The sequence below is a fragment of the Parus major genome, chromosome 3 (genome assembly GCF_001522545.3).
Source record: "Parus major isolate Abel chromosome 3, Parus_major1.1, whole genome shotgun sequence".
Taxonomy (NCBI): domain Eukaryota; kingdom Metazoa; phylum Chordata; class Aves; order Passeriformes; family Paridae; genus Parus; species Parus major.
Window position 1 is genome coordinate 108061376 of NC_031770.1, and position 13345 is coordinate 108074720.

The 13345-nt window shown below is 37.0% G+C and overlaps 1 protein-coding gene across 4 annotated transcripts in view; it reads left to right on the top strand.

Moving 5' to 3' along the window:
* Positions 1–13345, top strand: part of SUPT3H (SPT3 homolog, SAGA and STAGA complex component) — a 253101-nt gene that overhangs the window by 159199 nt on the left and 80557 nt on the right. For all 4 annotated transcript variants that reach the window (XM_015622505.2, XM_015622504.2, XM_015622507.2 and 1 more), the window contains exons 4-6: positions 9198–9284; positions 10421–10511; positions 12168–12304. In XM_015622505.2, the coding sequence (XP_015477991.1) occupies positions 9198–9284; positions 10421–10511; positions 12168–12304 (315 nt within the window). The remainder of the gene's footprint in view (positions 1–9197; positions 9285–10420; positions 10512–12167; positions 12305–13345) is intronic.

The window sequence follows — 13345 nt, forward strand, 5'->3', positions numbered from 1 at the left end:
TAATGTACACTGCAAATCTTGGTTGAAAAAGTAGTAAAACTAAATGGTTTTGATTTTTTTTTTTTCTACTGATAATTTGGATATGTCTTAAAAGATGACACCTGAATGTCAAAATTCTGCAGGCAATATCATGTACCTGGAACCAAAACACCTGTGTGGTCTCTCTCTAAAACCATTTACACCCATAGTCTTCTACATCTCTTACATGTCTCACTGTTAAATCTGAGAGATGCTGCAGTATTTAGTATTGAAGTCCCCATCCAGACTGAGCTGTTCACACTTGGTTGACATGTGCACTTGAGTAGATGAGAATAAAGAAGAAAGTCCAATGTGAATCATTTCAGGTAAAATCTTTTTACACACAAAGTCTTCCATCATTGCCATGGTATTTCCTAGCATAAAGATGATGGCATATCTCTCCAGGGCTGTGAAAATTTCTACAGCTAAGAGAAGATGTTGGTATTTTTGTATTTTTGATGTTTGTCTTTTTGTTTGAACCTGAATCCTTTTTTTCTCCTTTTGTCCCCAACTCTAAATCTTCAGAGCAGTCTTGCTTATGTTCTGAGATTTGATTTTTTAAAGTATGTTTTTATCCTTCATTGCACCCCAGAGCAGAGCCTGGGCCCTGCTCTGAGCCCTCCCTGCTCACAGGGACACCCAGGGATGAGGGCCCCTCTCAGCTGGGGCTCCCCTCGAGGCTGAACAGCCCCAGCCCCCTCAGCCTTTCCTGGGCAGGGAGATGCTCCAGTCCCTCCATCATCTTTGTCACTGGGCACTGCACCCATTCCAGGAGCTCCAGGTCTCTCTGGTCCTGAGGAGCCCAGAACTGGACACAGCACTCCAGATGTGCCTCCCAGGGCTGAGCAGAGGGGCAGGATCCCCTTCTGATCCTGATCTGCTGGGAATGCTCTTCCTGGTGCCCCCAGGACACCACTGCCCTTGGCCTCAGGGCACATGATGGCTCATGGACAGATTTTTTTCCCCCAGACCTCCCAGGTCCTTCAGTGCAGAGCTGCTTTCCAGCACGTCAGTCCCAGCCTGTTCCAGGGGTTTTTCTCCTTCCTGCATTTTCCTTTGTTAAATTTCAGGCAGTTCTTCTCTGCCCATCTCTCCAACCTGTCAAGGTCCCCTATATTCCGAGCACTAATGGTTGCCAGCTCTTCATAGCAATACTTCATTACCCTGAGGCTTCCTCTAAAAGCACTTTATCTCTGGGCTTGGAGTGGGTAAATACATGTCTTATTTTCCCGGTGTCAGACAGTGATGCCTGATTCCAATTTGCTGTCGTATGGAAAGGATGAGTATTTATTTAGTGTTCTGGTGAAACTAATATAGGGCAATGATTATTTTCCTGTGTGAGCAATGTAAGGATACATTATTTAAACAAATAGTGCTTGCAGTAGCAATGGGAGAAAGGAACCTGTTTATATTAGAAGGTCTCTCAATCAACAGAGAACAGAGATTTTTCTGCTTGCAGCCTTGGAAGCTGTGTAAGAATAATCCTGAGTGGCGGTTTCTTCTGGGATGTGAAACCAAAGGACAGGAAGCAGAGGGATAATGTAAACCTCTGCTGGTTTGCATGCCACAGTAATATTAGAGAAAGAAAAGAAATAGAAATAATTGATGGGTAGGAAATAAATCTCAGTTAATAAACTAAAATTCAGAAATAGTATTATCTTCAGTTCATAAGAATAGTAAATTCTAATTGATTCTTTTCTTTACTAAAGGAAATGTGAATACATTTATTGATAAATAATTTGCATGTTCTTATTTTTTAAAAGTAACATTCAGTTAGCATAAAGGCACTCAAAGATGTAACATAGATGGAAACAGTAGTTACTGTTGAGATTCTCCACTTGGAATATCTACAGTGATACTGCTGTGAAAAAGAAGCAGTCCCTTGGGAAAGTTTCAGAACAAATTTTGTTAGTTTTATTTTAAATTGGACTATATGACTTTTCCAGCTACAACTATTCAATGATTCTACAATAATTTCCTCCAAAACTTCATCATTTATATAGTTTAGATACAGGAAAAAAATATGCCAGTGATTTACAATGGAATGGCACCATTTACCTCAGCATTTAAAATACTCTGACAATCCTAGATCAAGGACAATCAATAATAGAGGACATCTGCACTCATCTTCAGAAGTGGGAAATCTGTTTGCAGAGGTTGGAGGCTTTTTGGCTGTGAGAATTTTTCAGTTTCAGGTTGGCTAATGAATCTTTCATATCTATAAAGTTCACACTTCACAAAGCTTTTTTTCACAGTCTCTTGCTTGTTCTAAAGAACACTCCTCCATCATTTCCACTTGAATTATGTTTTTCAAGCTTTTTATTCCTCCCTTGTAATAATAATGGTGCAGTAGAAGTTTCCAAGTTTGTTTTCTTGCCTGCTGTTACCACCAGCAGTGGGAGAGAACATCAGCAGTGGCCATCCCCAGTGACACACCAAATCTTGAATTAACACCTATGTAGCCACTGAATAATTTGACCACATTAAAACTGAGTTCAGTGAGTGAATACTTTTCTGTACCTAGAGACTTTATGGTTTTAACGTTGTTGGTATAAATTCACTTAGTTTGGTCAGTGTTGCCTGCTATAAATGTCAGGTGTGCAATAGGGTTTCTTTTGTTTCCTGGAGAGTAGAAGAATTACAGCTACAGAATGTTGGTCCAAAATGTTGATTTTGGAATTTGAATTGAAAGAAGGAAAAATAGGAAAAAGTCATGCCTGAAGCTAAAGTTGAAATACTGTTATTGTTCATAAATGCATTAAATTCTTTTCCCTGTGTGACAGAAAGTTGAAAAACAAGCTTTAATTTATGAAGTTAAGTTTAAATTATTTATAGAGAAGAGATTTTTTTTTTAAATACTTTGATTCAAGCTCATCTTTTGCAAAATGGAGGTATTAATTTTACTGTTTACTTGGATTTTTTTTTCCTTAGTAATCTATTTAATATAATTTTAAAGGAATCACTCTGTCTTCAATAGATGCAGAAAGTAATAGAGCCCAGGAACATGGTGAATTTTCCTGTTGACCCATTCCATTACACAGGCTGACTCCACGGAGTTTTCTAAAGTCTCTGTACATATTTCTGATGTTTTTCTTCTTTTTCTTCAGTATTTTTAGAAAGATCTTGTTTGTAACATGAAGAACATAAACTCAAACAAGCTGTCCATGTTCTTTCTTTGCTGTTTTTGCTCCCTCTGAGTGTGTAGCTCCTTTTGTTGCACTTTTTCTACTCTGATTGTACTGAATGTGTTGCTAAAAAACATAAAGAACAAACCAAGAAATACCCTCTGACTTTTTCTGTGATCAGAAGAAGTGTGTGAGGTGTGAGTCAAATGAAGAGAGATGCTGATGTTTGCATTTATGTTAAATGTTCAGTTTAACAGATGGGAATATTCAAAAAATGTACTCTTCATACTGATCTGTGGGACACTGGGATACCAGTGGTGTGGTAAAAAACGAGTAGTCTGAGGTGTGGGGCTGTTTTTTTGGAGCTCCTGGGACTGACTTTCACTCAATTTCATTCTGAAGGCAGCTGAAGGAAGGGCAGTTTTCCCCTGTGACTGGAACAATCTGTGTTCTTAATTTTATATCAGCTGTTTGTCACCCCTGATGTTGAAGTATTGGGCCTGTAGATGTGTTCTTTATGCTTTTGGAGGGAGAGAGTCCCTGGATAACCTGCTTATTGCCAAAGATGCTTTTCTTCTCCAGCTACAGGGAACTGGCTTCAGACTCCAGATCTGTATCCAGATGCAGCTCTCTGGGCTGCCTGAAATAGAAGTCAAGAGAAGGTGAGGTGAAGCAGTCATTCCTGCTTCAGGGACTTGAGAATACAGTTTTCATAAAGGGACAGATACAGTAAATTATGTCCTTGAAACCAAGATCTGAGTAAATGGCAGGGGCTGTGGGGTATGAACTCGTGTTCTCTTATTATGATCTGTATGAACTGAGATTCACTGTATGTCAAGCATAAAATATGAGCTCTTACCAGTCTCTACAGCTCCCTGAAAGGAGTTTGAAGCCAGGTGGGGATTGGTCTCTTCTCCCAGGTAACAAATGATAGGACAGGAGGAAATGGCCTCAAGTTGTGCCAAAGTGGGTTTGGATTGGATATTAGGAAAAAATTCTGCAGTGAAAGGGTGTCAAACATTGGAGCGGCATGTGCAGGGAATTGGTGAAGTCACTGTCCCTGGAGGGATTTGGCAGATGTGTGGATCTTGGGGACATGGTTTAGTGGTGGCCTTGCAGTGCAGGGGGAGTAGTTTGACTCGATGATCCTAAGGGTGTTTTCCAACCTAAACGTTTCTATGATTCCATGATTCCCTAAAGATTTAAAATGTGACACAGAGCTTCATCTTCTAGAGGTCACATACAATCAACTGGTGTTACATTAAATGATCTTCAGTAAAAAATGCTTAAATTTGAAACTAAATACCGATTACAAAGAAAATTGATTCTCTTTTAATCTGCAGATGGTAAATTTTCTGGTTTAGACATCTTGTGATGATTCAGTCGTGCTGGTGAGCCCTTGTGCAGTGATCCTGAATCATTCATTACCTGCCACAGTGCTCTAATGGGCTCCATAATGTAATTATCTCCCCAGGATGTGCTAAGTGCATAAAGCACATCTCTATGATGACTTGTGGAAATAAAGTCAGTATTTTCCCTCTCTGTGTGTGTTACGACAAGAAGCTCAGGTGTCACCATTAGTAGCATGTGAGATATTACATAGAAAGTTTAAAGTGAAAACCTGTATTTACCTTTTCTATTTAGTTGCCTTCATCAAAGTATCAGGACAGTCTGTTTGGAATGTATTTACAGGACTATATCTTAATTCAGAATATTATTTGGTAATTTTACAGTAGTGTGGCTTTTACCTAGAAAAGGTGAGAAAATAGAACATTTTAATGTGTATTTAATAACACAACAACCTTCCTGCCTCTGAAAAAAAAAAATCACCCAGGTGAACTATGATCTAATTTTCTTCTATAATGAAAACAAAATCGTAGCTCCTGCAGCATTATTCTTGGCTCTCAGCAGTTCCAAGGCATGCAAACATCACCATTCCCACTCTGTCCTGCAGTTTAACTGGAAGGATTATGTCACAACACGGTATGTTTGTTTTCCAGCTTTTTGTCTGTTTGTCCATCAAGACGGTTTTGTAGAAGTATCGGTGATTGTTGACTTTGGAGGTAGTGGAAGAAAAAATAATTCTGGAAGAAAGAAAAAAAGCAGACAGTCCCATTGAAGTAACTGTGCTTCTGTCACAGGAGAATGAATACTCCTTTCAACAAATCTATAATTTGCAGAAGTTGCAAAAAGAAAATAGCCGTAAGGTGACTGTTAACATACTTCAGTTCATCCTGCCAAGAAAGTTAACTTCATAAAGTCATTAAACTTGTGATTACATTTTAAAATATTATTCCCCAGCCATTTCTTCTTAGGCTTTAAAATATAGTTACTGTATATACTACCTTCTTTGTAATGGGAAAAATTGTAAAATGCACTTATTTTTCATAAACTTCTAATTATTAACAGAGCTATTTGCGCTCCTATCGTTAAAATCATTTCAACACTTCCGTTATTTAAATTTCACTTTTAGGGGTTCATAATTCTGCTATAGTAAAAATATATTCAGATTCTAAAGTCTCAGACATTGTTTGCTGGTATTAGCGAATTTAGCCTGTTTTTCTTAAAAAAGCTGAGTAATTTGAATTGTTTGCTGTTCTTCAATATCATCCCAAACAAAATATTTTGTAATGTGGACTTAATATTTTCAAAACTAAAAAAAACAGGAGAAGACAAGCGAGTATATTGGAACTGCTGCAGCCCCAAATTCTGTGACTGGCAGTGAGGCTTGGAGAAGGGAGATGGTGGGAAATTCTTGCCATAACTGCTTCTAACCTCATGTATGAACAGTCCCTGCAGCATTTCTATCGCACCCATCATCTGGAGTCACGGGCAGTGCTGTCCCTGAGTGAAACCCCCCGTGCTCCCACTGCAGCCAGGGGTGAGGCTCCTCCTGATCTCAGGCAGCTGAGAAGGGCTTTTTTGAAATGACAAATGCTGGGGTGCTCAGAGATGGATCAGTTCTTTGGCACGGCTTCCTGAAATCCCCCTTCATCACGCAATGACTCAACCAGGCCTTCAGCTCCGGAAATTCAGGAATCAGGGCTTATTGCATATTAATGGCAACTCTGGGACAGTCAAATAAGACGGTTTGTTATAATACTAATTATAGCAAAGCACTCAGGTTGTGGTTTGAATGAGTCAATTATGTGTGTGTTAAACTATAAATACATCTTCCCCCCAGCCTCGGCTGTGTGGGACGTAATTTTTATTTAATTGCTTGGATACATATTTACCTGAGCATACCCCGGTTTCCCAGGTAAATACGTGTACCAATGCAAAACTCATTACGGTCTGTTTGGATAAATAATCCATATTTTATAACTGTACAGGAAGTAATTATTTTTGTACTTTGCTTTCTTTAAGCCAAAGAAATTAAATGCTGTGTGTCCATTCCTTAAAATAAAATAGATGCAGAAGTCGAGGCAGTACGAGAATAAAGTTTTCATTGTTTTGGTAGAAACTGAGAATATTATTCTAGATTTTGATCTCGTGTTTAGCCCAGAATAACTCCATTAAAGTAAACAGTGTTATTCAGGATTTACTTAGATGCAAATGGGACATGAATTTGGCCTTTGCTCCTTACTCTCCCTTCCTTCATTGCAAGGCTCCTGCAAGCAGCTCACACACAACCTTTGCTATAAATGTCATTGTCGTGTGTTTGTCATTTGGAAAAAGAAGGTATTTCAGCTACATGTGGAAATTAGCATACCTGAACTTTATATCTGAGAGAATCATGGAATGGTTTGGATTGGAAGGGGCCAAGAGATCATCCTTGTGCATGTTTGGGAATTAGGGCATGCTTTCCCTTTGGATATTTCTGCCATTGTTTTACATGATATTTGGGAAAGCTGTGTTGTGTTATCACCATGCTAAGGTCAGGTTTTCTAACACTTTTAAGCTCAGTGGGACCAAAGTCAGCCTTGGCATAAATCCATTAGCTGCAATAGATTTACACCAGAGAGGAATATTGGCTCATTCTTGGTAATTTTTTTTTTATCCAACTCTTTATATTTTATGTTAGAAACATAAGTAGCTTGCGTGCCCTCAAACTAATCAGAATAAGAAACAGTTTTTCTTATGCCAAAAAATAGAGCTATCGTTTTTCACATTCTTACATTTTTCAAGTGAGATTATGTTACTGTGACTTCTGAATTCCTGAAATCTCTCTGGTCTCGGTGACTGCAAGGGCCAAGAGAGGCTTTCCAAGGGGAAAATCTGAACCTATTCACGCAGTATGTTTTGTGTTGTGCGTACCAGATACAGTTAACGTTTTGTGTGCTTGTGATTAGTGTGGAAAAAAATTAATGCAGTCCAGTATTATGATTTATGGACTGAATCTTTTGCCCACTGAACACTTGCCAAAATGAAAATTCCCCCCCCCCCCCCACTTTCCCCTTCTTTGGATATTAGAAACAGCTACTGTTTTTGTTGATCTTTTTAACTTCTGAATAGGCCTATTTCAAGTCATAGCAGCATGGGAGCTCAGATTAATAATATACTTATTCAGCCAGTGATACTGAGTGAAACCATTGCTAGTGTGAGTATGAAGGATAGGATTTCTTTAAATTATTTTCAGGTGCATTAATGCATTTCTAAAGAATAATATAGAGTTATTTGAACATAAATTAAATTGCTGTTTATTGATCATGTTACAGGTGTGCTTGAATTTTAGTATCAATAATTTTTGAAGGTGTCTCTTCTTTTGATGACTTTTGTGATGTTCTCACTGTCAGTTTTCCAACAGTGGAAAAGGCTCAAGGCTGAGGGCAAAAAACCAATCAAATACTGATTTTTGGATTATTTTTTTCAAGTTAGAGGATAAAGTGTGAAACATCCCTTCTATCTCAGTCGATACAGCAGTGTGTTTTGTGCTGAAACTGCTTGTTCACAGAGGCGGTGGATTCTCCATCCCTGGAAGAATTCAGGACTGGAGGGGACTCTGAGAAACTTGGTCTAGTTGAAGGTCCCTGCTCATTACAGGGGTTGGACTAGATGATCTTTAAAAAATTCATTCCAACCCACTCTGTGATTCTGTGATGATCTTATGCCAGAACAAAAAGCTTTTGAGGTGAAAGGAGCAAATCCCATTGAATCCTTTTGCACATTTGGGTTGAATCTCCTTAGCCCAGCTCTTTGATAAGCATCAGCTGTGCAGAAAACCCAGGTTACCAGGTTTCTAAACCTGTTCTAGTTTTGTGTAAAAACCCCAGTTTCCTGCACCTACTGAAAACTGATGTACTTAGTCCTTTACAAAGAGATTGTTTTGCTCTTTACAGCACAGTTTGAGGCATTCGAGGCTTTTGTAGGTATTGTCACAATGGATGTGAGGGCAGACCACTGCTTCCCACTCCTTTGGCCACCTCTTATCAATTCTTGTGTCATTCCTTGCTCAATCAAATCTTTATCACTTTCACAGCTGAATGGCCTGGTCTGCTCAATAGGTTTTTCAGTTCCTTTATTAATAGAGTTGGTGTTTCCTATCAATTAATTTTCTTTCTCCCAAATGAAATAAGAACGTTCCTAAAACAGTTCTTCATGTGAGTCTGGTTTGTACTAATGCTAAGTCAAGTAGGGGTAGAATTTCTTTCAAAAAATACTTAGGTAAGCTGTTTAAAATTAATATTTGTTATTCTAAAAAATTGGGAGAGGGATCAGCCGGCCTTCCACAGTTGCAGATAAAGTGCTATGGCAAGAATTTGGCATTTTTACATTGCCTGAGAGAATTATATGTTCATTTTCTGTGCAAAGAGAAGAAAAAAAAAAAGGCAGCAGGACTTTTTAAAAGCAATCATTTTAAATATAAACAAAAAAGCTTTTTCTTGAGATTTGTCAAAAGTCTTTCAGGCTTTTCATAAAATTGTTATTCACTTCTTGGCAAACAAGACTCGAGTGAGTGACACCTTTGAGAGTCCCAGCTTGTGTTTTAGTGCACAGCTTGTATTTTGCTATGGACAACCATACAAAATATTCTCTGAATTTATTTAAAACAAACCCCAGTGAATAAAGTTTTTAACACTGAAAAGGCCATCCTAATTTATTAATTTATTTTAGTTGCAGCAAGCAGCTGAAGTTTCTCAGATGAGAGGAGCTCGAGTCATCTCTGCTGAAGATCTCCTGTTCTTAATGCGCAAAGATAAGGTACAGTGATTAGACAGAAATTTCTTATTTTATGTAGTCAGCTGCTCATTGTGTTTTCAAGTGCTTTCTTAACCTATGTAAAGGAATCCATCATCATGAATAGCTTTATTTAAAAGTACAGCTGCTCTGCAATTGTATTTGATCAAGCATGTTGTAATCATTCTGTAATATCTAAAATAATAATTGTCTTTTTTTGAATTGTAGCTTCAGTTATCAATTCTTTTTTTTTCACAAAGCTATAGGGTAGATAATGTACCTTAGAGCTCAGAACAATTTCTTAATAAGATATAAATATTGATCCCTATGCTTTATGTCCCTTTAATTAAAAATCAATCATTCTAAGTTCCCCCAGTTATGAAGGGTGTCAGTGTCACAGTTGACAATGTGACCATTATAGTTTTGTCATTTAGACTGTCTATAAATCCTCTTCATTTTATTTTATAATATTTTTCCTGGTTTTTATCCCACTAAAATCTCCAAATTTAGGTATGGCCTTGCTTTCTCTGGATAGTAAGTAGAGCAGGTCAACAAAGGGGGGAAAAATAATTTTCCCTCCTCAAATTTAATAACTATTAAAAAAAATTCAACTTTTTAAAATTATATTATTTATTCTTCCTTTATGTCCTTTTCTTCCTTAGTTTCCCTCTTTCTCTCACTCTTTTCTCTCCTTTGTTTTCCTTTCCTCATTTGACAGGTGAAACCTAACGGCCAAAATCATTTCAAAATTCAATAAAACATGAAAATAAATTGCAGTTTCTTTATCTGATAAAAGCTATAAGGCTGTACTTAAAACAGCAACTGATATGGAGTCAAAGTTCATTGAAATGTGCATTTCTAGCCTAGACTTTCCAAAGTAAGCAAACATTTTAGAATGCCATAAAGAAGCCCAATATATGAATTTCTCCTTTCTGAAAGTCAAAACAAAGTACCAAGGAGCTCAAATAAATAATATTTAATATGGATTTTCTACTGTCCTGAGGTGTTTTCTATGTATTTTCTGCAGAATTTAAAATGACAAATATTTAAAGTTATATTTACTAAGTAATGTGCTACACATTTGCATGTTTCTGTGTTACAAACATACAAATTAAATAACTATGTAATAGTCATTATATAAATGTATTTTTTTCTCATAGAAGAAGCTTCGAAGGCTACTTAAATACATGTTTTTTCGAGACTACAAATCTAAAATTGTCAAAGGAATAGAAGAAGATGACCTCCTCGAAGGTAGAAAAAAGAAATTACTTAGTTTGGGAGGGGCTTGATGTTTTGTAAAAGTGCTAACAGCTCAATGCAAAGTATTAATGTCTTGCTTGATAGTTAGAGACACAAAAATAGTCTCTAGAGGAATTTTGCTGAAAATCTCTGCTTTTCAGTTTGAAATGTGTTTGCATCTACCATGTGCATGAGCAGTAAGACTTCATGTGAGAGCTTTGTTGAAGTAAGAAACTGGTGCTGATTAAAGAGCTAATTGATTTCAGCATCTGTATTTTAAATGCACCACCTGCAATTGAATGGGCACTTGCTAAATTGTTATCAAAACGTTTTGACATGCTTTTTTTTAAAAAACTCTTATAATCTGAAGTCACTGAACACTAATATATGACGTGTATTTTATAAGTGTGGTTTAACATTTTATAATTTAAATCTTTAGTTTAAATAATGGGAAACACTTTTGTTTCTGCATTCCATGAGGAAGTCACAAATTTTATAACCAATGCATGTAAAGGAAAAACTCTTTGAATTACAAATACATTAATTTATGCCATATAGTTTCCTGGTTTAACGTTTTGTTGATTTATATTGACATTAGAACTAACATATCCATTGTAAAAAGTTAAGTTAAAACTTATCATGGCAAATCTAAACCTTACCATACTGTTAAAACATCTAGCAATGTCCTTACACAACTTTCTGTATTAAACTTACTTCCTTTCTCAGAGTCTTTTATTATTTTTCCCATACAATGAATTCCTTGTGTTTGGTTCCTCTGAGCTTCCACATTGATGCTAGGTGAGCATTGTACTTCTTGCTCTGACTTCATCAAGCTGTGGATACGTTTTTGTCAGCTCATTTGAGATTAAATTTGCCTGTTGCATTTTATTTTTATGTTTCGTGTATGGAAGCAATCTGGAAGTACAGCTTCTTACCTAGCAGCTTTGGGGTTTTAATACTTTAGCTTGTGTCACTACTTAAAGCAAATAATAAAATACTTTTATTTTATAAAATAATAAAAAATTCCTCTAAGCCTTTTAGATGTTCATGAAATGCTTCCTAAGGGCAATTTATACTGGAATTAAAGAATGCCTTTTCTAGTGGGCTTTGATAATTAAAGCCATTAATTTTCTTTTGTGAATTCAATGGTTTTATAGCTGCTTTGCTGTTTAGAGCAACAGAGATCATTTTGCCAGCATTCTCCAGGTTTAACTGCAGAGCAGTGGTCCATCACCTATGGAGCTTAATGGTTATGTTAGTGTTTGCTTGAGGTTGTAGGAAATGAAGATGTTCTGTATGTGTTCAGGGAAGAATTTTTCCTCAATATATTCTGCTCTGTGACTCAAGTTCTTTCTGCCAAAGACTTTCCTCTGCGGCTGTGGATTATTTTTGTGAGAAGAAATGATAAATGGGCAGCAGATTAGTTTTCTCTAGATTATGAAAAACTACTTGGTTATATTAAAAAATACTTAAGATGATGTTCTGCTGTTACAGGAGCAGAGCAGTGACATCACCTTGTTCAGGTAGCATAGCTTGTGTGAGTGGCACAATATGAACAAGCCATTTCTGCTTAGAGCTGGTTCTAAAATGTGTCACTCTGAGGGACATCAGGTGATATTTGGAGAAGCCAAATAGGTTGTTTGTTCTGTTTTGCTTGTCTTTGTGAAGACAAATTCAACAGCAATAACACCAACAAGAGGCAGAAGCTGGCCCAAGACTTTCTCAACTCCATTGACCAGACTGGAGAGCTCTTGGCCATGTTTGAGGATGATGAGATCGATGATGTCAAGCAGGAACGGATGGAGGTAATTCTTTCCTTTTATTGATACCCAGCAGAAAAATTATGAAGCATTTAATGCACCATGCTAGTCTGATGCTTTTTTCATGCTGCATGTTAAATCATTGTTACGTGTTTTTTCTTTTTCCCAGATGGTCTAAAGAAATCCTATTTTCCTATTCCTTAAAAAATGTTTCTTGATATCTAAGCACACATGTTGAGAAGGAAGATTACAGAAGGGTAGTTATGGATCTTTCTGTCTGCTGTGTATTTCTACTTTCTTCCAGTAGAAAGCAAATTTTATTTATAAATATCCCATGCAGATTTTTTGCAATAATTATTTATCTTCTTAGCAATTTGTTTCAATAGCATTTGAGGACTCTTCATATAACACAGCTTACAGATGAAATTAAAATATTCTCTGTTAGCATGCTTGAGTATAAACTCTTCTCTCCATCCTTTCCAGATCTATTTTCTGTTCTATGTAGTTAAGAAAAATTTTCTCTACATTAAAAAATGCATTGCTACATGACTCCCATAAAGCTAAGCAGGATTGAGAAGTAGTGTAGCTGTGTTAGCATGGGAGTCTGTGTTTTTGACTAATTTTCTGTGGGTGGGCAGGACTACCCTGTTATTTTGGTAATCTGGTCCACAGTGAATGCAGAGAGTCCTTCACCCTTTGTCGTGCTCAGTTGCTCAAGTCTTCCTCATGTTTTGTGTAGACAACTGGATGTCAAGCACAAAAATGTGCTAGGAGCACACTCATAATTCCAGAGAAGTATTTGAGCCAATTTCCATCCATTTTCAGACATCAACAGAGTGGACAGGGCTGTTGGAAATTCAATATTTGTAGAGTGATTTCTATACCCTTTCAGTGCTGGAAGCTGGGGGCTTTGGTTTGAGTTCCCTTTCAATGCTGAGGTGGCTCATGTGTTTGGTAATTTTTTTGTGGTTTATATTTGGCTATTAGGGCTTCATTTCACTTTCAGGATTTCATGGAAAATTCTAAGAAATAATGAAATTTTTATCCTGTGCAAGTTGTAATTCTGCTTTCTTTCTTCTTAATGGA